Here is a 26019-nt window from a genome sequence, read left to right as displayed (position 1 = left end):
TTACCATCATGTAATTGTCATCTTGGAATGCTTTCTTTCTGTGGTATGCCAACAAATGGCAGGTGTGTAGTGGATATGTACTGCAGCATTGAATTTAGTTCTTGGTGGTCATGGAGTATAGTTGTGACCTGAATTCACAAAAGATTTCTGTTGAGCATTGCAGTTGGCATAACCTGAACCACATATTGATAACTGGTTTATGAAGTGTAGCTGATCAAGTAAATAACACCTTAAATGGTGCTTAATTGTACTAGAGTGTAAAGTTATTTATTATTTAATAGTGTATTAATGAATTTTCATAATACGTAGATAACATAATATGTTGAACAGACACAGCTTCCTTCACAACTCAGCTTCACTTTATATTAAAGCTTTGTTTAAAAATACAGTAAGAATAATCACTAATATAAAAATGTGCTTTTTGTGCATCAACAGTTGTATTGACAACTAGTGTATATTAACAATAAATAGTTGGCAAGAATATCTTAAATTTGTCATTTTTGTACTAGTACATTTGTATCGTAAGATGCTTGAAAATGTGTAATGCCTCACATGCTACTGTAAACTGTCAACTACAACTTATTGGATTTGTTGTTAGTTAGGGTGTTATCAACAAAAACTACTCGCTTCATATTTTTAAATAACAAAATACTGTACTTACATGTATACATCTCTGTATCAAGTGTTCCAGCAGTGAATGAGAGCAATCATGTGTTGCTTCTCAGTGTGCACAAATGTTTAATTGTATGCGTGTGTTTATTACATTGGTGCAGTGTGTGTTTTCAAGTGTGTGTGCACATGCGCGTGCACATGTGTGTGTGTGCGTGTGTGTGTGTGTGTGTGTGTGCGCGCGTGTGTGCATAACATCTTTCTACCTGTACCTTCCTTTCCAAGATCCCACTCAACCCTCCCAGTCTATCTGTATATAGTATTAATATATGTTGCTACAACATTCTGCATTTGTTTGTTTGTTTTTGCTTGCAGTTATTGCCTTGTTGCTTGTATAAGTGCATGGCCAAAGTAGCATACCACTTCCACTTAAACATTCAGTTACCTTCAGATTATAAATACAGTACGTATGTAGTTTTTCTTGGTTTTGCTCTATGGTTGATAAGCCAGGGCTGTATTTGATTTCTGCTTATGGTTGGTTTGGGTCTCTTATCGCAGTTTTAAGTTGTTCTTGGTGGTGGTTGCTACTAACAGAAACTGGGTTCCTTATTTTCCTTGTAAGCTGATTTGTGATTGGTCAGCTGTGGTGTTGGTGTTTGTCCTGTCTTCACCTTCTCCAGTCGATTGACCAATGGTCTTTCGGCACTGTGACGTCACTAACCCCTTCACCCAATCCGATGTCAGTAACCCTGTGTTCGTCCTGTGTTCTGTGTAAGTATAACCATGTATTTGTGTAGTCCTAGTAAATGTTATGTGTAAAATAAACTGTAGTTACTAACAGTATTAAAACAGTAAACATATTAATACACTAACATTTTAAGAGAAACTTATGTTTATTATGAAACTAAATACTACAGTGCTTGAAATGTAACACGCCTCAGACTTGTTATTCACCTTTTGCTATAAAGCTGTTTTAATTTTTTTTGTTTTGTTATGTTTGTTTACAGTAGAAGTACAGTAATTGGTTTTTAATTTACTTTTGTTTTAAATATCAGTAGGATATATTTAATATGCAATACAATGTTTTTTGTTGGAAGTTTTTATTTTATTACTGTTTGGCATTACTTTCACTATCAGTTAAATCTTAAGAGCAATTTCACACAGCAGTGATATCTAAGGGTGATTTAACACTGATAAAACTGACTATTACTCATGTGGGTATGTGATGGCAGGGACGACGAGGTGAGTCTGGGAGAGCAGCAGCACAGGGACTGCCAGGAAGAGCAGGGCCCAAGGGAGAACCAGGAACCATTGGTCCAGCAGGAGAGAAAGGCGAGTGAGGCTTCTTTATAGCATGAGGGCATTGTTAGTGTGTAAACGCCAAGTTGAGGCATTACGAGATAGTGATGTAGCAGCCTTAATACACTATTTATTTACAATATAAAAAGGTTAAATGAAAACTTAAACACTTTGAAAAAATCTTAATTTGTTTTGTATACATTTTTACATAGCTATAATGTTGTTTTAATGAAAGTTCACAAGTGACATAACTCACAAGTTGATGTAACTCCAACTTGTGACTCGACTAAAATTAACTTTTGTTGGTGATTTTACTGAGATAGCAGCTACCCTCACTCTTAACAGTCAGAATATTTTTTAATTGCTAATACAGTGGAACCTCAAAAATCGAACGTATCACATATTGAACGTTTCGAAAATAGGACCATTTTTTCGGACAAACTGTCCCTATTATTGAACGCGCCCCTATTTTCGGACCACCGGGTATGGGACCTGTCTGCCGCCCGCTCTGTCCGCGTCCCCGCGCAGGTGCCGTGAGCAGTCTAGCTTTGTTTATGCTTTAGTGAACAATAACCTGCGCTCTCATTCACGCATTTTACGATTATTTTGTTGTGTTTAGTGCTTGTGGGACTGTGAAATAAGCTGCCATGGGCCCAAAGAAACTTGCTAGTGGTACCCCTGTGGTAAAGAAAGTGAGAAACACCATAGATTTGAAGAAGAAAATATTACAGAAGTATGAGAGTGGTGTGAGACTTGTTGAGCTTGCCAGGATGTATGGGAAAAACAAGTCGACCATCGGTTCTATCCTGTCAAAGAAAGAACAAATCAAGGAAGCTGATGTTGCGAAAGGTGTTAATATAGGGAGTGGATGAGGTGCCTTCTTCAAAGATTAAGGAGATTTGTGCCAAGTGGAATGATGTCCAAATGTTTGTGCAGAAGTACCACCCTGAGCAAGCTGAAACAAGCCATTTTTGCAACAAGTTCAGTGACAGAACCATGTCCCATTTTAGGGAAATGTTAAAGAGGCACCAGAAACAGAGGACTGTGGATAGTTATTTTGTGAGACAGGGGTCCAGTGACTCCCAAGTTGGTCCTAGTGGCATTAAAAGGCAGAGAAGGGAAGTAACCCCAGAGCGGGCTTTACCTGTAGTCCTCATGGAGGGGGATTCTCCTTCCAAACACTAGCCCCAACTCCCTCTCTCCTCCTCCCTATCTTCCAGATGCCATCACCAGTCTTCAATAAAGGTAAGTAAAAATGTTATTTTATATGTATTACTATACATAATTAAAAACACTAGTACAGTATTTGTTGTATGTAAATCTGTAATTAATCTCTGTAAAATGTATTTTTTGTGTGAATATTTTTGGGTTTCTGGAACAGATTAATTGTATTTCCATTATTTCTTATGGGAAATATTGCTTCAAATTTCAGACTTTTCGAATTTAGAACTAGCTCCTGGAACGGATTAAGTTCGATTTTTGAGGTTCCACTGTACATTCTTTTCTTCATTACTTCAGAGTGAAGATTTTTTCATTACAAGATATTATAGATGATTTTTTTTTTGTCATATTTGCTGATTGTAATCCAGTTAAGATTATAACTTTCTAATTAGGATACATTCATCCTTAATGAAATCTGTTTAGTTTTAGGTTATGCAGAAAACCAAGTCACTCTTGAACTGAACTGTCTGTCATATGACCAAGTCAAATCCATAGGTACAGTACAATCCTTCTGGTATTGCATATCTCCTTTATTGCAGTTTGTGAGAATGTGACTGATGCATAAAAAAAATTGCTTGGGAGTTGTCATTCATTATAATCATATTGATTTTTAAGGTATCACATGTGTGTTTTATATTTTATTAGGAGAGGGTACAGTAAGCTGACAAGTGGAAATAGCTTTTTGGGCTGATATTTAGAAAAGACTATGGAAGACCCATTGAACTACAAAAAATTACAAACATTCTGATTTAATGGACAAAGTCCATTAAAGCCAAAATGAATTTACCCTGAAGGCCGTAAGAATAATGAACAGTTATGGATTTAATAGACTTTGTCCATTGCATTTGTATACTCAGTCACAGATTTTGACCATTGAATCTGAAATCCATAAATAGGGTTTGTTAAATTTAGGTTTACTATATTGGAGCTGCAGCACCAGCACTGTTGACCTGGTAGTGAGGTTTGCAGTGGTTTACCTGCGAGTTTGCTGAAATTCTTTCTTCTTGAAAATCATTGTTGTCTGTAACCAACTGCAAAGCTTAATTTACATTGGCTTGGAGGTTTGCTGTGTCCCCAATGGCTGTCACTCTTACAGATTCCAGTTTCACCTGCAAAACGTGCCTCCAAGAACAGAGCTTTTCACTAGGGTGGCCTTTGAATTTACCTTTTGATTGTTACTATTTTTCGTTAGAGTTGTTGGATTTGTAGCTTTTATCCATCTTCCCCTTATTCTAGTTATTCTTTTGTTTGCATTTTGTGTATTATTGCACCATGATCACACTTGTTCAAGGCTTTCTCAGTTTTTAATATATTACATGAGCATTTTGTTTGTTTCACAGAATCCAAAACCATGTCATAGTGGTCTAGTAGTTGGGGGGAACAGGTGCTTTGTTTAGTTATTCCTAGGTGGGTCTTCTACAAAATAATAACCTTAAATATTTTATGATTTTTTCTTTTTCTCTCTTGAAGGAGAGAAAGGATCAACGGGTATCCAAGGCCCCAAGGGAGAGATTGGGCCTCGGGGTCCAGCAGGTGTAGATGGACTTCATGGTGAGTCTGGACCTCAGGGACCACCTGGGCTGCCTGGAGCGTTAGGCCCTAAGGGTGAGAAGGGTGAATATGGTGACATTGGCCCACCAGGTTTGATGGGACCACCAGGCTTACCAGGACCCCCAGTAAGTGCTGAAGCACAATACAAACTTTTTTTTCCATTTGATGGTTTACATACTTCTAAGCATAGTTTCATAAATTAAGTCAAATATTTAGTACTTGCAAAATTCATCTTGTAAAACTTGGCAAATATTTTATTTTACAAATACTTTACCCCTCATATCTACTGTGTATATTGATATGGTATCATTTAATGTGTATTTTTAAGAAGGAAGGACAGATTTAATATTTTACTATTATACTACCTGTAAAAAAATTTTTTAGTTTGTATATGATAGTTTTCCTATGATATGATATTGTTTTAATGTAAAGTATTAAAGAAGAGAATTTATTAAATTATTTACCTTGTCATAAGAGGTGACTAAATGCCAAAATTACCAAATTTAAAAAGAAAAACTTTTGTTTTTCTTTTTAGATCACCTGCCTTGGTGGGTTACAGCTGGTTTGTTGAAAAAAATTGTGCATTAGTGTTTAGTACAGGAAATGTTTTATGTTATGTATTATAACAACATAGTTACTTCTTGGTTTAGGGTTTGCCTGGACTCAAAGGAGACAAAGGTGACAAAGGAGACTCGGTGAGTGTGAACGCATTGACTAACAATAGTTTTAAGATTGATCAGTTTTTAAAAGTAAATACTAAGCAGTATACAACAGATCTGAAATATGAAATTATACTATTCTATAAAGCTTTGTTAGTTATTCACTTAGCATTTACATATTTACTCATATACAGTAGTTTCTCAACTACCTGATGAAAGAGATATTACCATTTGTGAAACAAATTAATTTAGAAGTGAAAAGCTACTGTAAAATCTTGTTTTTTTACTAGTAGTGATTTGAATGCACAAGCATTTTACTCTCATTTACAGATATTTATTTTGAAATCTTAGAATATCTTAATACTTTTCTTGAAAGCTGCTTTAAGATATCTTTAATTAACTTTAAGCTCTGGATATATTGAAAAATGTACTTGGTATTGCCATGGGTGGCAAGGTTCCCCACTGTACAGTTTAACCCGTAAACGGTCCAAACGTATATATACATTTTTTCAACATTTGAAAGTATGTAAAACAAGTAGATCTTCTTTTCGTTTTTTTACATTTGAAAATGTGTAAAAAAACTTTGATCTACTTTTTTTTTTTTTTGTTATATTTGAAAATATGTAAAAAAAAATGTAGATCTACTTTTGTAGCACTACACATGTGAACGTAGATCTACTTGGACCGTTTACGGGTTAAGAGATAAGGTATGGGTAACCAAAACCATGGATAGAAATACTGGGGATAATAAGGGCCTGCCGTATTAAATCAAAGATGATTATTGTAATTACATATTTTAGGGGATATGGCAAACCTGTAAAGGTTATATAGTGCCTGGGGAATGGTGTTATATTCATGGTGACTTGCTGAACAGGTTTGATCTGAGGAAAGGGGGAAGTATCTCCAGTTCCTCAGATCAAGATCCCTTCACCATTATCAAGGCAACCACCTTCCTCTCTTCCACTTTACATATGGTATTGTATTTTGCAAATGGGTTAATGTTTGAACGTAAGTATAGTGGTATCTGTTTTGAAAATAAATTAGTATTACCTTATTTAAAATATCCAAGTTTAAATTTATTCATTCTAAAAGTTTATGAATATGCTCAATTTTTGCTGTTGTACATACACCAAAATTAAGAATTTGATTTTATATAAGGCTGCTGTGTCTTGTTATTGGTCCAGCAGGATGGGCACCAGATGCACCCAGCTGCTGACCGAAAAGACTCGTAAGTCAGTACACACAGAAGATCTTCTGCCTCATGCAGTTTTGTTTACCACATATTTTTGGTAGACTGATGGTTTAAATACAATGTTCTGTCACACATGCAAAAGATATAAACTCTAATTTTGTAGGATATATATAGCAGGTAAAGCTGTACATTATTATACTGTATTTAGAAAAGTATTAAATCTATACGAGTCATTCAGAGCTGTGACAAAAACTGTGTAATCCAGCAGTATCAAGATTTGTGACATAGAAGGATTTGCTGTCTTCCTTTGTCCCTCACCACCTGTCTTAATTTACATTTTACCATGACAGCTTAAGAGCATCAGTTTTTTTAATTTACATATTTTGAGTGTGTGACTTAGTTGCATTGCCAATTCATATCTTTGAGTTCCAAGAGGCTTATTACCCCTGGAGCCCGGCCATGGGTCATGCTCGATGACAGTAATCATATGAAACTGATTTGTATCAAGAATATTCAACATTTCCATTAGCAAAAGGCTTAACCACTTACAGTGCAATTTTGTAAATAAATAAAGTATATAAGTCACAGACTCAAACATATTTTATTGTTTATTTTTTTGCATTTGCCTTTTATAACTTTTTTTTTTTTTTACCAAAATTTTAATAAGTACCATTTTCTTTTTCCCTGCAATGCATCCCAGAAACTGAAAAAACTCAGAAGAAGACAGGTAACTCTAAGTGTTTGTTTAATATGTTAATAATCTCTAAACATTACAAATACCTTAGGTGGTGTAGCAAAATCTTGGGAATAATTTTATTGTATTTGTGATAGTCGTCAGTTAAATCTTCTTAGACTTTTTTCTCCTTTTACTACACATTCTTATTTATTACTACATTATATTAGTACAGGATGTCTAATACATGTTGATAAGGTGGAATGATGAAGTAAAGGGTGTGATAAAAGAGAAAAAGTTAACTTATGAGAGGTTTTTACAAAGCAGAAGTGTTATAAGAAGAGTAGAGTATATGGAGAGTAAAAGAAAGGTGAAGAGACTGGTGAGAGAGTGCAAAAGGAGAGCATAGGATAAAGCGGGACCTGGAGTTTACCTGGAGAGAGTTCCGGGGGTCAATGCCCCCGCGGCCCGGTCTGTGACCAGGCCTCCTGGTGGATCAGAGCCTGATCAACCAGGCTGTTGCTGCTGGCTGCACGCAAACCAACGTACGAGCCACAGCCCGGCTGGTCAGGAACCGACTTTAGGTGCTTGTTCAGTGCCAGCTTGAAGACTGCCAGGGGTCTGTTGGTAATCCCCCTTATGTGTGCTGGGAGGCAGTTGAACAGTCTCGGGCCCCTGACACTTATTGTATGGTCTCTTAACGTGCTAGTGACACCCCTGCTTTTCATTGGGGGGATGTTGCATCGTCTGCCAAGTCTTTTGCTTTCGTAGTGAGTGATTTTCGTGTGCAAGTTCGGTACTAGTCCCTCTAGGATTTTCCAGGTGTATATAATCGTGTATCTCTCCCGCCTGCGTTCCAGGGAATACAGGTTCAGGAACCTCAAGCGCTCCCAGTAATTGAGGTGTTTTATCTCCGTTATGCGCGCCGTGAAGGTTCTCTGTACATTTTCTAGGTCAGCAATTTCACCTGCCTTGAAAGGTGCTGTTAGTGTGCAGCAATATTCCAGCCTAGATAGAACAAGTGACCTGAAGAGTGTCATCATGGGCTTGGCCTCCCTAGTTTTGAAGGTTCTCATTATCCACCCTGTCATTTTTCTAGCAGATGCGATTGATACAATGTTATGGTCCTTGAAGGTGAGATCCTCCGACATGATCACTCCCAGGTCTTTGACGTTGGTGTTTCGCTCTATTTTGTGGCCAGAATTTGTTTTGTACTCTGATGAAGATTTAATTTCCTCGTGTTTACCATATCTGAGTAATTGAAATTTCTCATCGTTGAACTTCATATTGTTTTCTGCAGCCCACTGAAAGATTCAGTTGATGTCCGCCTGGAGCCTTGCAGTGTCTGCAATGGAAGACACTGTCATGCAGATTCGGGTGTCATCTGCAAAGGAAGACACAGTGCTGTGGCTGACATCTTGTCTATGTCGGATATGAGGATGAGGAACAAGATGGGAGCAAGTACTGTGCCTTGTGGAACAGAGCTTTTCACCGTAGCTGCCTCGGACTTTACTCTGTTGACGACTACTCTGTGTTCTGTTAGTGAGGAAATTATAGATCCATCGACCGACTTTTCCTGTTATTCCTTTAGCACGCATTTTGTGTGCTATTACGCCATGGTCACACTTGTCGAAGGCTTTTGCAAAGTCTGTATATATTACATCTGCATTCTTTTTATCTTCTAGTGCATTTAGGACCTTGTCGTAGTGATCCAATAGTTGAGACAGACAGGAGCGACCTGTTCTAAACCCATGTTGCCCTGGGTTGTGTAACTGATGGGTTTCTAGATGGGTGGTGATCTTGCTTCTTAGGACCCTTTTAAAGATTTTTATGATATGGGATGTTAGTGCTATTGGTCTGTAGTTCTTTGCTGTTGCTTTACTGCCCCCTTTGTGGAGTGGGGCTATGTCTGTTGTTTTTAGTAACTGTGGGACGACCCCCGTGTCCATGCTCCCTCTCCATAGGATGGAAAAGGCTCGTGATAGGGGCTTCTTGCAGTTCTTGATGAACACGGAGTTCCATGAGTCTGGCCCTGGGGCAGAGTGCATGGGCATGTCATTTATCGCTTGTTCGAAGTCATTTGGCGTCAGGATAACATCGGATAGGCTTGTGTTAACCAAATTTTGTGGCTCTCTCATAAAAAATTCATTTTGATCTTCGACTCTCAGTCTGGTTAGCGGCTTGCTAAAAAATGAGTCATATTGGGACTTGAGTAGCTCACTCATTTCCTTACTGTCATCTGTGTAGGACCCATCTTGTTTAAGTAGGGGCCCAATACTGGATGTTGTTCTCGACTTTGATTTGGCATAGGAGAAGAAATACTTTGGGTTTCATTCGATTTCATTTATGGCTTTTAGTTCTTCCCGCGATTCCTGACTCCTATAAGATTCCTTTAGCTTGAGTTCGATGCTTGCTATTTCTCTTACCAGTGTCTCCCTACGCATTTCAGATATATTGACCTCTTTTAGCCGCTCTGTTATTCTTTTCCATCGCCTGTAAAGGGAGCGCCTGTCTCTTTCTATTTTACATCTACGCCTCCTTTTTCTTAGAGGAATAAGCCTTGTGCATACATCGAGTGCCACCAAGTTAATCTGTTCTAGGCATACGTTGGGGTCTGTGTTGCTTAGTATATCTTCCCAGCTTATATCGGTTAGGACTTGGTTTACTTGGTCCCACTTTGTTTTTGTTATTGAAGTTGAATTTGGTGAATGCTCCCTCGTGACTAGTCTCATTATGTCGGTCTGGGGCTCCACGCATACATGTCTGAACCTCAATTATGTTGTGGTCTGAGTATATTGTTTTTGATAAGGTGACATTTCTTATCAGATCATCATTGTTAGTGAAGATGAGGTCTAGTGTATTCTCCAGTCTAGTAGGCTCTATTATTTGCTGGTTTAAATTGAATTTTGTGCAGAGATTTAAAAGCTCGTGTGAGTGTGAGTTTTCATCAGAGCTGCCTCCTGGTGTTGTTACTGCAACAATATTATTTGCTATATTCCTCCATTTTAGGTGCCTTAAGTTGAAATCCCCCAGGAGCAAGATGTTGGGTGCAGGAGCTGGAAGATTTTCCAGACAGTGGTCAATTTTTAACAGCTGTTCCTGGAATTGCTGGGATGTTGCATCCGGAAGCTTGTAGACTACCACAATGACTAGGTTTTGGTTCTCGACCTTTACTGCTAATGTCAAGAAATTTTAATGAAAATAAGAAAAAAAATTTTGAGTGAGTTAAACAAGTTAAGAAAGCCTAGAGAACGAATGGATTTGTCAGTTAAAAACAGAGTAGGGGAGTTAGTAGATGGGGAGATGGAGGTTTTGGGTAGATGGCAAGAATACTTTGAGGAACTTTTAAATGGCGACAAAGAAAGGGAAGCGGTAATTTCATGCACTGGCCAGGGACGTATACCATCTTTTAGGAGTGAAGAAGAACAGGATGTGAGTGTGGGGGAGGTGCGTGAGGCATTACGTAGAATGAAAGGGGGTAAAGCAGCTGGAACTGATGGGATCATGACAGAAATATTAAAAGCAGGGGGGATATAGTGTTGGAGTGATTGGTATTTTTGTTTAATAAATGTATGAAAGAGGGGAAGGTACCTAGGGATTGGCAGAGAGCATGTGTAGTCCCTTTATATAAAGGGAAGGGGGACAAAAGAGATTGTAAAAATTATAGAGGAATAAGTTTACTGAGTATACCAGGAAAAGTGTACAGCAGGGTTATAATTGAAAGAATTAGAGGTAAGACAGAATGTAGGATTGCAGATGAGCAAGGAGGTTTCAGAGTGGGTAGGGGATGTGTAGATCAAGCATATATGTGAACAGTATTTAGATAAAGGTAGGGAAGTTTTTATTGCATTTATGGATTTAGAAAAGGCATACGATAGTGAATAGAGGAGCAATGTGGCAGATGTTGCAAGTACATGTATATGGAATAGGTGATAAATTACTAAATGCTGTAAAGAGTTTTTATGAGGATAGTGAGGCTCAGGTTAGGGTGTGTAGAAGAGAGGGAGACTATTTCCCAGTAAAAGTAGGTCTTAGACAGGGATGTGTAATGTCACCATGGTTGTTTAATATATTTATAGATGGGGTTGTAAAAGAAGTAAATGCTAGGGTGTTCGGGAGAGGGGTGGGATTAAATTTTGGGGAATCAAATATAAAATGGGAATTGACAGTTGTTTTTTGCTGATGATACTGTGCTTATGGGAGATTCTAAAGAAAAATTGCAAAGGTTAGTGGATGAGTTTGGGAGTGTGTGTAAAGGTAGAAAGTTGAAAGTGAACATAGAAAAGAGTAAGGTGATGAGGGTATCAAATGATTTAGATAAAGAAAAATTGGATATCAAATTGGGGAGGAGGAGTATGGAAGAAGTGAATGTTTTCAGATACTTGGGGTAGGGGTCGTCCTCGAAAAGGTTGGAAAGAAGGGGTAAGGGAGGTTTTGTGGGCGAGGGGCTTGGACTTCCAGCAGGCGTGCATGAGCGTGTTCGATAGTAGTGAATGGAGACGAATGGTATTTGGGACCTGACGATCTGTTGGAGTGTGAGCAGGGTAATATTTAGTGAAGGGATTCAGGGAAACCGGTTATTTTTATATAGCCGGACTCGAGTCCTGGAAATGGGAAGTTCAATGCCTGCACTCTAAAGGAGGGGTTCGGGATATTAGCAGTTTGGAGGGATATGTTGTGTATCTTTATACTTATATGCTTCTAAACTGTTGTGTTCTGAGCACCTTTGCAAAAACAGTTATTATGTGTGAGTGAGGTGAAAGTGTTGAATGATGAAAGTATTTTCTTTTTGGGGATTTTTTCTTTTTGGGTCACCCTTCCTTGGTGGGGGACGGCTGACTTGTTTAACCCTTAAACTGTCCAAACGTAGATCTACATTTTTGCAACATTTGAAAGTATGTAAAAAAAGTAGATCTTTTCTTTTTTTACATTTGAAAAAGTGTAAAAAAAACTTTGATCTACATTTTTTTTTTATTTGAAAATATGTTAAAAAAACATAGATCTACTTTTGGAGCACTACGCATGTGAACGTAGATCTGCTTGGACAGTTCAAGGGTTAAAAAAAAAAAAAAAATTGTCATGTACATGTATTCCCATATTTACATGATTCTGAAATGGATGTAAAAGCTAAGGCTAATATCTTTCAAAGACTTATTTTTATAGGGTTACACTTACTGGTATAAATCTATAGGGGAAGGAAAGAGGGGTAGGGGTCGTCCTCGAAAGGGTTGGAAAGAGGGGGTAAAGGAGGTTTTGTGGGCGAGGGGCTTGGACTTCCAGCAAGCGTGCATGAGCATGTTAGATAGGAGTGAATGGAGACGAATGATACTTGGGACCTGACGATCTGTTGGAGTGTGAGCAGGGTAATATTTAGTGAAGGGATTCAGGGAAACCGGTTATTTTCATATAGTCAGACTTGAGTCCTGGAAATGGGAAGTACAATGCCTGCACTTTAAAGGAGGGGTTTGGGATATTGGCAGTTTGGAGGGATATGTTGTGTATCTTTATACATATATGCTTCTAAACTGTTGTATTCTGAGCACCTCTGCAAAAGCAGTGATAATGTGTGAGTGTGATGAAAATGTTGAATAATGATGAAAGTATTTTCTTTTTGGGGATTTTCTTTCTTTTTTGGGTCACCCTGCCTTGGTGGGAGACGGCCGACTTGTTGAAAAAAAAAAAAACACTTACTGGTGTCTCATAACTTATTGATAGTACCTTCATTTCACAATTGAAGGAACTGGGCTTTATCCTGTTGGGCAACTAAATACATATGTACCTATGTATTGGTCAACTACTGTGAAATGAAGTATTGGTAGGATAACAGCTCTTTACTCAGGAAATGGACATGCTTTTCACCTGTAAATTCATTAGTTTAGAAGAACTTGGTGTTAGACATATTTGGAACTTGTCATAGAAAAATATGACATTTTTTGCTTTTGTTCAGTTCTGGTTAGTGCTACTGTATTTAACTTCTGCTATTAATATAAGACATGCTATAAATGTATAAAAAGTTGGGAGGACTACAGATGTGAATAATGAACAAAAATGTATTTCTTTAGGTATTGTTTTATGTTGTTTGGGCATAATTTTTCAAAGTTAAAAATTTACATTGCTACTGCTAGTTTAGTTAGTAAATAAATGCAATTACACCTTTCACCAGTCTAAACTTTTCAGGTCATCTGAAAGTGCATTTTAAAAATACTTTTTCTTATTCTACTCGTGATTTTTTATCCCTTCCTGGTTGAAGTAAATATAGTCATCATACATACTGTGATTATAAGACTGTACATCATATTCAGTTTTAAAATTACTTGCATTATCACTGTGGTATGATAAAATCAATTTTGAAATTACTTGTATTGTCACCATATAATTAAATAAAAATTAAATGTATATCATCATTCAGTATGTGTACTTAGTATTGAAATTAATTCTTGTTTTTATGATCTTTTTTATTGTTTAGTATTTGAGTTCATAATATCCTGAAGCTCTCTTGTTTTCACCAGGGTGACTCAAGGATATGGAAGGAGGTCCCTGGAGAAGTGGTGAGTAGACTAAACTGTCTGCACTGTATTGATGGTTCATGTCCTTTATGAAGCAATTAGGAATGATTTAGTGTGAGATTGGTGAGCAAGTGGTATACACTAGGAAAGAAGTAACAAAGCTGGTTCCATACAAGAGTTCAAGTGACTCAAGAAATCGTAATGACACGATTGCAAACAAACCATACCCCCGGCCGGGATTGAACCCGCGGTCATAGTCTCAAAACTCCAGCCCATTTCATTAGCCACTAGACCAGCTAGCCACACTAAGATTCATCCAACTAGGTATATTTCTACACCATAGGAAGGTTAGCACAGGCACCTCTGTGACCACAAATGCAAGTTTTTACAGACGAATCTCCAGCTGGAGATTCGTCTGTAAAAACTTGCATTTGTGGTCACAGAGGTGCCTGTGCTAACCTTCCTATGGTGTAGAAATATACCTAGTTGGATGAATCTTATTGCGGCTAGCTGGTCTAGTGGCTAACGCGACGGGCTGGAGTTTTGAGACTCTATGACCGCGGGTTCAATCCCAGCCGAGGGTATGGTTTAAGAGTTCAAGTGTAAATATGGCAAAGTCCATGGTAATTGAGACACATCCTGCTGGTTGATCAGTGGTCACAAGGTAGACCCCAGGAACTGAAAATCAGTCCCTGTAAACAAAAGTAAATAATGTACATCTTCACCATATAAATGCTTGGAAAGTTCCAGGATAAGTTTTGATATTTAAGTATATGACCTCTGAGGACAACAGACTTTCCTGATACTGTTGTCTGGTCACAGTAGTGGTGAGGCTTGAGTGGTTCTTGCTGACTTAAGAACCCAGGATCTCTCCTTCCCTGTTTTCTTCCAGACTTGTTGGGTAATATCTCCTAGTTAAAATTTGCTGTAATTTATCACTTATGTCTTGGAATAGATTATTAATGTCGTTTGCAATGCAACAGACTGATGCCAATGATGTTAATTCTTAACCCTTTGAGGGTCGACAGGCCTTCTCCGAAACTCGTTCTCAGGGTCGGCCAAATTTAAAAAAAAAAAAATTATTTTCTCTTATGAAAAGATAGAGAATCTTTTCCCGATCATAACGACACCAAAAGTTTGAAATTTGATAGAAAACTTACGGAATTATGCTCTCGCAAAGTTAGCGGTCTCGGCGATGTTTACGGATCGGCGATTTTGCCCACTTTGAGCCCCATTTTCGGCCAATTTCACTGTACTAGTCGACAAAAAACATGAATATTTCGCTAGAACTCCATTTTTTCTATCGAATGGGTGCAAGAAACCACCCATTTATAAATTCAACTATCCAGTACAGTGGTCAGAATTTAGCAATTTTGCCAATTTCACACAAATTTCAAAAGATGCCAATTTCGGAATAGGGTCCAGAATAAACAAGAAAGACATTCCTGGCACTAAAATGACATTTCCTCTAGTCATTAGTCACGTCTCAAGGCCCCTCTTATATTCTTTTGCTTTCCACTTTGAATTTTTATTCTCACAAAAAATATAAGATTTACTGTTATGCAGACTACTGCATTAGTGTAAAAAATGGTATAAATATTATTGGTGCACTTGTGAAAGAATATTAGACTCACCAGTTGACGTGTATTGCACGCTTGGCACGATTTGTTTACTTTTGAAGTTTGGTAAAAATCGAACATTTCTGCTACTTTGAGCTCAATTTCAAGGCACCTTTCATTGTAAAACCAGTCAAAATCATCTCAATTTCAGTAATATGTCTTCCATTCTATAAAATGAGACCAAGAAAACTAGAATACAACAATAAATACTATACGAAAATACACTGCAAAGTCGCTGATTTATTAAAAAAAAATGGAAAGTTTTTTTTTTCTCATTATGCACCGTGTGCTGCAGGATTTTTTTTAGACTGTGCACACTGACCACATAGACCCATTCTTTCATATGAAGGCCTACCAGCTTTCTCCCACTAGATTTGAGGTCGCTAGAATTTATGAGTACTAGTACGTCAAAAACCCCTACGCGTAAGACGTACTAGTACGACGAAAACCCTCAAAGGGTTAAAAGTGTGTGACTTAGGGCTCTTGACTTTTAGATGCATCTTGGACTGCGATGAAGTAGGTTTCCCACACTTATACCACTGATTTCTTACTGAAAATTGTTAAAAAATCCATTGTTCAAAACTTGGAAGCTATTTTTCCATAGATACTCATGTTATAATCTGAAACAAATTTCACAGTCATAAAATTCCGTATCTAATGTCATTGACCAATCTCCAACAAACAAATGTGATTTCTTCAAATGTCCATATACCGAAATACACAGTTTGAATACATTTAGTAAAAGAGTTATCAAAAAAAATATTAATACAGCCTCTCCTCACTTAATGATAGAGTTCTGTTCCTAAGACCACATTGGTAAATGAATTAATCTCTGAGTGAGGAGCATACTATAATGGTATTGGGTTTGTGTCAACCATCTTTGATATTGTTTTAATGTCACCTTTGCACCATTCATAACATTTTTAGTATTTTTTAAATGTTTTGCAATAGTGTACTGTATATTGTAATAAACAGAATAGAGGAACTCAGCTCTGATATACATTTAGTATGCATACTGGTCAGAGAGCCCATTGTAAGTACAAGTCGTCGATAAATGAGTACGTCGCTAAGCGAGGAGAGGCTGTAACTCGGCTTAAATAAAAAATAATTATTAATCCATTCATTCTTGAGCAACTGTAACTCTTTATACATACACAAAATGAATATACACAAAGTATGAATGCATTTAGTAAAAAATTAACACACAAGTTTTTTTTTTTTTTTTCAACAAGTCGGCTGTCTCCCACCGAGGCAGGGTGACCCAAAAAAGAAAGAAAATCCCCAAAAAGAAAATACATTCATCATCATTCAACACTTTCACCACACTCACACATTATCACTGCTTTTGCAGAGGTGCTCAGAATACAACAGTTTAGAAGCATATATGTATAAAGATACACAACATATCCCTCCAAACTGCCAATATCCCAAACCTCTCCTTTAAAGTGCAGGCATTGTACTTCCCATTTCCAGGACTCAAGTCTGACTATATGAAAATAACTGGTTTCCCTGAATCCCTTCACTAAATATTACCCTGCTCACACTCCAACAGATCGTCAGGTCCCAAGTATCATTCGTCTCCATTCACTCCTATCTAACACGCTCATGCATGCTTGCTGGAAATCCAAGCCCCTCGCCCACAAAACCTCCTTTACCCCATCTTTCCAACCCTTTTGAGGACGACCTCTACCCCTCCTTCCTTCCCCTATAGATTTATATGCTTTCCATGTCATTCTACTTTGATCCATTCTCTCTAAATGACCAAACCACCTCAACAACCCCTCTTCTGCCCTCTGACTAATGCTTTTATTAACTCCACACCTTCTCCTAATTTCCACACTCCGAATTTTCTGCATAATATTTACACTACACATTGCCCTTAGACAGGACATCTCCACTGCCTCCAACCGTCTCCTCGCTGCTGCATTTACCACCCAAGCTTCACATCCATATAAGAGTGTTGGTACTACTATACTTTCATACATTCCCTTCTTTGCCTCCATAGATAACTTTTTTTGACTCCACATATACCTCAACGCACCACTCACCTTTTTTCCCTCATCAATTCTATGATTAACCTCATCCTTCATAAATCCATCCGCCGACACGTCAACTCCCAAGTATCTGAAAACATTCACTTCCATACTCCTCCTCCCCAATTTGATATCCAATTTTTCTTTATCTAAATCATTTGATACCCTCATCACCTTACTCTTTTCTAAGTTCACTTTCAACTTTCTACCTTTACACACATTCTCAAACTCATCCACTAGCCTTAGTAATTTTTCTTTAGAATCTCCCATAAGCACAGTATCATCAGCAAAAAGTAACTGTGTCAATTCCCATTTTGAATTTGATTCCTCATAGTAATAATAATAATAATAATAATAATAATAATAATAATAATAATAATAATAATAATAATAATAATAATAATAATATTTTATTGGGACATGATACATAGTAGTACAAGGTATAATAGTAGTTGGGTGTTTATTTCAAAAGCCCCTTGTATGCTGAGCATTATGGGCAGGCTTAAAATTAACTTAAGATTATCTAAGCTATTTAATGGTAAGTTACAGTAAACAATTTACAATATTAAGTACAATTGAGTATTATAAACAATGAAATTTGAACATTTCAATTTTGAAGCATTATAGTTCTACAATTTTGTATCATTACAGTGAATAATACAACAAAATGATCAGTTTACTATATGTAGTCGTACAATTTATTAATCAGATCTAATCAAATCAAATCAAATTGGTGATCTGTAGTACAGTAACAGTTTATATGGTCACTAGATGAGTTACAGTGCATTCAAGAGAATGGATTATTCTATTAAGTAATGCTATAAAAACATAGTTTGATAAGGTTTCTCTGATTATACAACTGGATTATCCTAAAGAAAAACATAATTATTAAATATATAGTTTTTGAGCAAAATTTACCAAACAGCTATGAGCTTTCTATACACACACAAAGTATGAATGTCTTTCATAAAAACTAACAGAGAAAATTATACTTATTATTCACTCTAAGTAAAATTGATCCAGTAACTGATCCTAAATTGAATCATGCAAGAATATTATCTGCTTATTGTGAAAGTGTATCATACAGTATTGTAAGTGCATCCACATATAAAATACAAAAGTATAAATGGTAAAATTTGGCAAATTCTTTATGGACAGATTATGGGCCCACCAGGACCTCCAGGACCACCAGGATCACCAGGGCTGCAAGGACCTCCGGGCATCAAGGGTGCTATGGGTCTAGATGGTGCAAAGGGTGATGCGGTCAGTACATAATCACTTGTTAATGTTTAATAGTTGTTCAGTGTTTTTTAAGCTAATTTCAAAGAACTTTCATTACTGATTGTAAATTAGTTATAATTATGCATTACATACAGATTTTTTCATAGTACAGCCCTTTAGCTCAGTTCCCAGCAGCAAGGACCCAGGTTTGATTCTCAGGCAGGGCGAGGTTTATGGGCGTCTCTACACCTGCTACCCATTTATCTAACAGTAAATAGGTACTTGGATTTTAGTTGAATTGTGAGTTGCATTCTGTACTTTTAAAGTAGGTGTGGGTTTTGAAATGAGTTGAAATAGGACAACACATCTTAACCTATAAATTAAAATGTAAAACACTGCAATTTAAAAAAATACCATTTCTATAAAAAAAGCTTGTTTTTATGCATATATTTTTGTTTTCAGAGTATTATAAGAAAGTTTGAAACATTTTAAGGGTTACAATTGAAGATTTTAATCATTCTCTTGAAGCATTTGCTGACTTGTAAATTATGAAATGAACTGGACACTAGCTAGATCAGCACTTGATATTTTCACATAAATAGTTAAAGTTCAGATAGTGTATAGTGAAACCTAGGTATAACAGACTAATAGGAAGAAGGAAGTGTCTGTTGAAACCAAAACCCATTTTGTTGAAATGCCTTGATGCAGTGGAATATGTGTCTGGCCAAATATTTTGTCAGTTAATCTGAAATCGATTTAATAAGGGTTCGTTATTACAAAGTTTTATTTTCAATCAGTGTTGTTTCAATATCTAATATGAAAATATACTGATGTGATCAGCAGATAAAAATATATTAACATTTTGAGGTCCAGACTTTTATAGAAAAAATGCCAATAAGTCGATAACTTTTTATTTTCCTTTTCATATTTTATTTCATCTCTTTAGGGTGGAAAGGGCGACAAAGGTGACCCTGGTCCTATGGGCTTACCAGGTCCGATGGGACTCAGGGGAGAGCCAGGCCGCGCTGGAGAAAGTGGCAAACCTGGTCCAGCGGTAAGGTTGCTAGAAGTCTTGAGTGGTAATAATTGAGGTGAATGTGTATTATGTTTTAGGTGATGGTGTTAGTGATGTCACCTGTGTTTCTGATGTCATTAATAGCTATCAAACTGTTAACTACTTCAGAAACTGGCAGTACAAGCTAATGATATATCATAATTTCATTCATAATATACACAGTGTATCTGTGTCCAGATGCAATAAATGTTCACAAAATATCTGTCTTTAGGAATTATTGATTTTGGACTTTTCTTTTTCACCACGTCTGACATCACTTGTGCTGGAGACGATTATTAATGTCTGTATTTAAGAAGCGAACTTACTAAGGCCAATAAATCACTGTAATTGCATTTTTTTCTTGAAACCTTTTGTTTCCCCATTCTCTGCAAGGTACATACTGTACCTGATATGCCTGTGAGTTTTTTTGTAGACTTTAAAAAGCTTGTATAGCTGAACATACATTCTAAATTAGATTTCCTATTTATTTTTGTAGTTCTAGGAGTCGTTTTGTAAACAAAATTCTGAAACATTTTATGTGGGAACATTGTAAAGCCTGATTATCCAAAGGCATTATCTACTCGTGCAGTTACCTTTATCATTGCTGTTGCATAAGTTTTTCTCTTATAGCAACTTTTCATGTAGTTATAGCATGTAAAGCAAAGTCCTGGTTTAAAAAAGATAGTACATACTGTTTTAAAATCATAGGTCAAGAATTTTCTTGTATATTAAGTTAGTTTGTTTATAAGCTATATGTTTACTGCCAGTGTTTTAAAGATTTTCTCGGTTTGATGACATTAAATGACAGTGCAGGTCTTTCCTTGTTCATGTTGAAATTATAGTGATAGCTGGAGTTTTCTTGCAGGCAGATGGTGCAATTTTTTCCATTTTGTCATTTAGCCAAGTTGCAGAAATTGGGTATGTATCTTACCTTTTTGCTAAACATTCATTGTGTATTATCAGCATATTCGATTGAATGTCTATTGATTAACATGTCTAATATTCTTGAAAAGGTAATGTTGGAGTAAATCTTTTGTTTCTTAGATTTTAGCACCCAAAGCAATATACAGAAATAGTTTCAGTAGATGTGCTTGAGTTTAGAGGAAGATTCTGCATGCTCTAACCTACTCTGAGCACATATGAAACTTGCTTTTTTACATTGAATGTTATTTCAGCTATGTTGACAGTTAATTTTTGAAGCATCCATTGATCATTTTTTATTATTTTAGAAAGCAAAGCATTTAGCTTCACTATGATGTGTATATTGTTTATGTAGTTTTAAGAATTTAGTCTTGGAAATTTGCTGTCACTCATTACCCAATTTCTGCATTTGATTTAATCTCTCATTCTTGCACATTTTTAAATTAGAGGAACTTGGCAGAAAAAATCTGGTTTGTAACTCCTCCAGTTTGTTAGTGCAGTGTTTTTATATTATTAGCAACAGTACTTTTACCCCTTCCAAACTTTCTGAATACAGTCGACTCTTGTTCACTCCCTTAATGTCTTCAAGTTTGCTACTTGGATTTCTTTATCATATATACAAACTCTGAATAACTTTGTAGGTTAGCTTATTCACTTTTCATTAATTTTTGTTGGTCATTATTAGTTTCACACATGAATACTTTCTAAATTATTTGGTTTGATACATTGCATGCAGAAAAAGCATGAAGGGATTCAGTCAAATGTTGGTGATGCTCTGATATTTGGTATGATATTGATTGAAAATACTGTCATTAAAGTTATCAGTTACACTGTGCCTGGGATATTTATCCAGTATACTTTAAACTCACATATAGCATGAAGAAATATCTTCTCACATTCCTGGTGCATTTTCTTTTTTACTTGACTGCATGTCTTCTGGTTCTATCTGTAGTGTGTGTGTACATAGACCATACACACCAATATACATACATACCAGTATACGTACATATATCTTCTTTCAACAAACTGCCCGTATCCCACCAAACCAGGGTGGCCCCAAAAACAAAAAAATTCTCTTTTTAACTTTAGTAATATATACAAGAGAAGGGGTTACTAACCTTTTGCTCCTAGCATTTTAGTTGCCTTTTACAACATGCATGGCTTGCAGAAGAAGAATTCTGTTCCACTTCCCCATAGAGATAAGAGGTAATAAACAAGGACAAGAACTAGTAAGAAAAATAGAAGAAAATCCAGAGAGGTGCTTGTACATGCATGTGTAGTGTGACCTAAGTGTAAGTAGAAGTAGTAAAATGTACCTGAAATCTTGCATGTTTATGAGACAGAAAAAAGACACCAGGAATCCTACCATCATGCAAAACAGTTACAGGCTTCCATTTCACACTTGCTTGGCAGGATGGTAGTACCTCCCTGGGTGGGTACTGTCTTTCGATCCTGCTACCTTGGAGTATACCTATATACCTACTAATATACAAAAATAAATACATATTACTTCATTCTCTGTAGTCCACTAATCGAGTTACCATTCATTTCGGTGTTTTTTCCTTCAAACGTCTATATGTACTTTACACTATTACATTAACACTTTAAATTACGTGGTTAACACGCATTGTAATTTATTTTAACATTTTGTAAATTTTGGCATTTAGGTTCCACTAATTGTTTCTTATAGTTAGAAGTTTAGATTGCATGTTCCTCTAAATAAGAATTACAAAAATTCTGAAAAAATTCTCTGTTACTAGAATTTATTTTTTGCGTAATTGGTGGGGAAACGCTAATACATACTGTAGGGGGTCATAATAGTGTCTTTGGAATGGGAAGTAATAATATTTTATTCAAGGAAAGGGAGGATAAGCCCAGTTCCTTGGATCAAGAGCCCCAACTGGCACTGAGGGAATGTTTAAGATAAGTGCTGCTACATTTATTTTTTATGTATTTTGTAATAGTACAGTATGTGAGCTCTTAAATACAGAATGAAATTTTAAGACAAATTTAAATGTTAGTATATTGAATCTTATCCTTGATGTAAATGTTTTTATGCTGTCTTACTTTTTCTGTTTAGATTCTAGTTATAAATTGCACTTGGATATTTATCTCTGATAAATATTTACTTTGTTTTATACTTAATTCTAACTATAGATTCACTACAAATCTTATGATTACAAGCATTGATCCTGATACCAACCTCTTATTTAATGACTTAAATGAATCAAACAGTTACTGTAATTACTACACTGCAGAACAATCAAAGGCACTTCTCAGTGCCAGCAACAACATAACTATCTTTAACTACAATATCAGATCTTTAAGCAAGCATTACGATGACCTCATAGCATTACTAAATTCCTTACATGCCAATATGTCCATCATTACACTAACTGAAACCTGGCTAAAGCCTGATAGTACAGATGTCTATGCCATTCCTGGTTACACAGCCATACACAACTGTAGGCCAGACCAACAAGGGGGTGGCACAGCCATATACTACTCAGACCAACTAGAATGTATCACTAATACTTGCACAAGGGATGAACATGGGGAATATATAATAGCCAAATTCAAATCCAAATACCTACAAAAACCTCTCACATTGATAAACATTTACAGAGTTCCACAGTCAAACATTAGCCAATTTAGTCAAAACCTAGGAAGTATGATAACTGATGCATGCATGAACAAAGATCACTTACTACTCTCAGGTGACTTCAATATAAATCTCCTGCAAGACCAGGACCCACACGTTACTGAATTCACAAACACAATGAGTAACTGTATGTTGCTACCAACAGTAACAAAACCTACAAGAGTTACAGAGACTAGTGTTTCCCTACTTGACCACATCTGGACCAACACCATATCCCCTTTAAAATCAGGCATAATTACAGATAATACCACAGACCACTACCCTACTTTTCTCATAACAACTCTTGGTAAATTACCCCAAGACACTACTAAAGTCACCTTCAGACTTCACAATGAGGCAGCCATTAATAACTTCACAACAGCAGTAGCAAACATTGACTGGCACACTGAGCTAGAAATCTATACAGATATTGACGAATGTATTAATAATTTTCTAAAAAAAACCCAATACCTCTATAACAAGCACTGCCCTAAAAAAACTAAACAGATGACAGCTAAGAGACTGAACAGTTCCTGGTTAACACCCAGCATTCTCAAATCCATAAATACAAAACACCAATATGAAAAACAGTACAGAATGGGTCACATAACCAGAGACCAAACAAAACGTTACTCGTCAATCCTAACCAGCCTGATAAGAAGGGCAAAAAAATTGTATTATGAGAACAGATTATCCAACTTACGAGGTGATATAAAAAAGACCTGGAAAACCCTATCAGAAATTCTAGGAACAAAAAAGATATCACGAAATAGCGAAATAAAATTAGCAAAATCAGATGAACCCCAACTCCCACCAACAGAAACAGCAAACAGACTCAATGACTTCTTCTCCACTATAGGACAAAACCTTGCCAATAAAATCCCAAGCTCAGATACCCCACCAAATGACTACCTCACTGGCAACTACCCGAACACACTGTTCCTAGCTCCGACTAACCCATACGAAGTCTCCCTTATTATCAACACGCTAAAAAACAAGGCAGGAGATTTAAATACCTTACCACCCTTTATATACAAAAAAGTGTCACAAGTGCTATCACCAATCATTGCAACACTCTTTAACAAATCCATTGAATCCTCCACCTTCCCTACAGTACTCAAAATAGCAAGGGTCACCCCGATCCACAAAGGAGGAGACCAAACAGAGTTGAATAACTATAGGCCAATATCCAACTTACACCCTCTCTCAAAAATCTTCGAAAAATTAATTCATAAACGAATCTACTCCTACCTTATCTCCCAAAACATACTCAACCCCTGCCAATTTGGATTCAGGCCAAATAAAAATACTAATGATGCTATTATACACATGCTAGAACATATATACACTGCAATAGAGAAAAAAGAAGTCCCACTGGGGATCTTCATTGACTTACGTAAAGCTTTTGATACAGTTAACCATGACTTGCTCCACGTAAAATTGTCACACTATGGTATAAGAGGGCACTCCCTCAACTACCTCAAGTCATACCTCAGCAACAGAAGCCAATATGTGTATGCAAATGGGGCAAACTCTTCTGCACAACCAATTACAGTTGGTGTCCCACAGGGAAGTGTCCTTGGCCCTCTTCTCTTTCTCCTATACATAAATGACCTACCAAATGCTTCGCAATTACTCAAACCCACACTATTTGCAGATGACACTACATACGTCTTCTCCCACCCGAGCCCAGTCACGCTAGCCAATACTGTAAATACCGAATTACAGAAAATATCTACCTGGATGAGGACTAACAAACTTACACTAAACATTGACAAAACCTACTTCATTCAGTTTGGTAACAGAGCTACAGATGTCCCTCTTAACATAATGATAAACGGATCACCTATCACAAAGCTAACAGAGGGAAAATTTTTAGGAATCCACCTTGATAATAGACTCAAATTTCATACACATATACAACAAATTTCTAAGAAAATTTCCAAGACTGTAGGCATACTATCGAAGATACGGTACTATGCTCCACAGTCAGCCCTCCTGGCCCTATATCACTCTCTTATTTACCCCTATCTCATCTACGGAATTTGTGCATGGGGCTCAACAACAAGTAACCATCTCAGACCACTAATTACCCAACAAAAGGCTGCAGTTAGAATGATAACAAATTCTCACTATAGGCAGCACACTCCACCAATATTCAATACACTAAACCTACTCACCATACAAAACATTCATACTTATTACTGCACCTATTACATACATAGAACACTTAACTCTGATATTAACCCTCCCCTCAAACATCTCCTTGCCAACCTCAACAGAACACATGACCATAACACAAGGCACAGATCACTCTTTGATGTTCCTTGTGTCCATCTCACACTATGCAAAAACTCAATGCACATAAAAGGCCCTAAAATCTGGAACTCATTACCTGTAAATATAAAAGAAACACTACCTGTTTATAAATTCAAGTCTCTTCTCAAAGATCACTTACTCACCCAAAACCAAATAAATACTGAATAACTGAACCTTATAAATTGTATACCTTAAATGTTTCTCACAATTATATCACATAAATGTTAAACCTAAAACCCAATCTAACTTTATTATTTTTTAAATACACTACCTAACAGAATACTCCATTCTACTGAATGTACAACAATGCATACAACCATATGACCTGTCTTTGTAATACTCACTTGTGCTTTATAGTAATCTGTTTACATTAAAGTTTTATCACTGATGTCATCATTGCTTAGTTCATCTTAAGTTAATTTTAAGCCAGCCCGTAATGCTATGCATAGTATAAGTGGCTTTGGCATGCTGCTCTTATCTGTATTTTTTGTACCTCTGTAT

General features: G+C 36.6%; 1 protein-coding gene across 32 annotated transcripts in view; it reads left to right on the top strand.

The window, feature by feature from the left end:
- The window catches only part of LOC128696092 (collagen alpha chain CG42342), a 672233-nt gene that overhangs the window by 580346 nt on the left and 65868 nt on the right, over positions 1-26019 (top strand). For all 32 annotated transcript variants that reach the window (XM_070094994.1, XM_070095004.1, XM_070094998.1 and 29 more), the window contains 7 exons: positions 1842-1941; positions 4600-4805; positions 5331-5375; positions 7232-7258; positions 13714-13752; positions 18521-18625; positions 19530-19637. In XM_070094994.1, the coding sequence (XP_069951095.1) occupies positions 1842-1941; positions 4600-4805; positions 5331-5375; positions 7232-7258; positions 13714-13752; positions 18521-18625; positions 19530-19637 (630 nt within the window). The remainder of the gene's footprint in view (positions 1-1841; positions 1942-4599; positions 4806-5330; positions 5376-7231; positions 7259-13713; positions 13753-18520; positions 18626-19529; positions 19638-26019) is intronic.

This window comes from Cherax quadricarinatus, chromosome 48, assembly GCF_038502225.1.
Source record: "Cherax quadricarinatus isolate ZL_2023a chromosome 48, ASM3850222v1, whole genome shotgun sequence".
Lineage (NCBI taxonomy): Eukaryota > Metazoa > Arthropoda > Malacostraca > Decapoda > Parastacidae > Cherax > Cherax quadricarinatus.
Note: the sequence above shows the minus strand (reverse complement) of the source record. Positions and strands in the feature narration are given on the sequence as shown.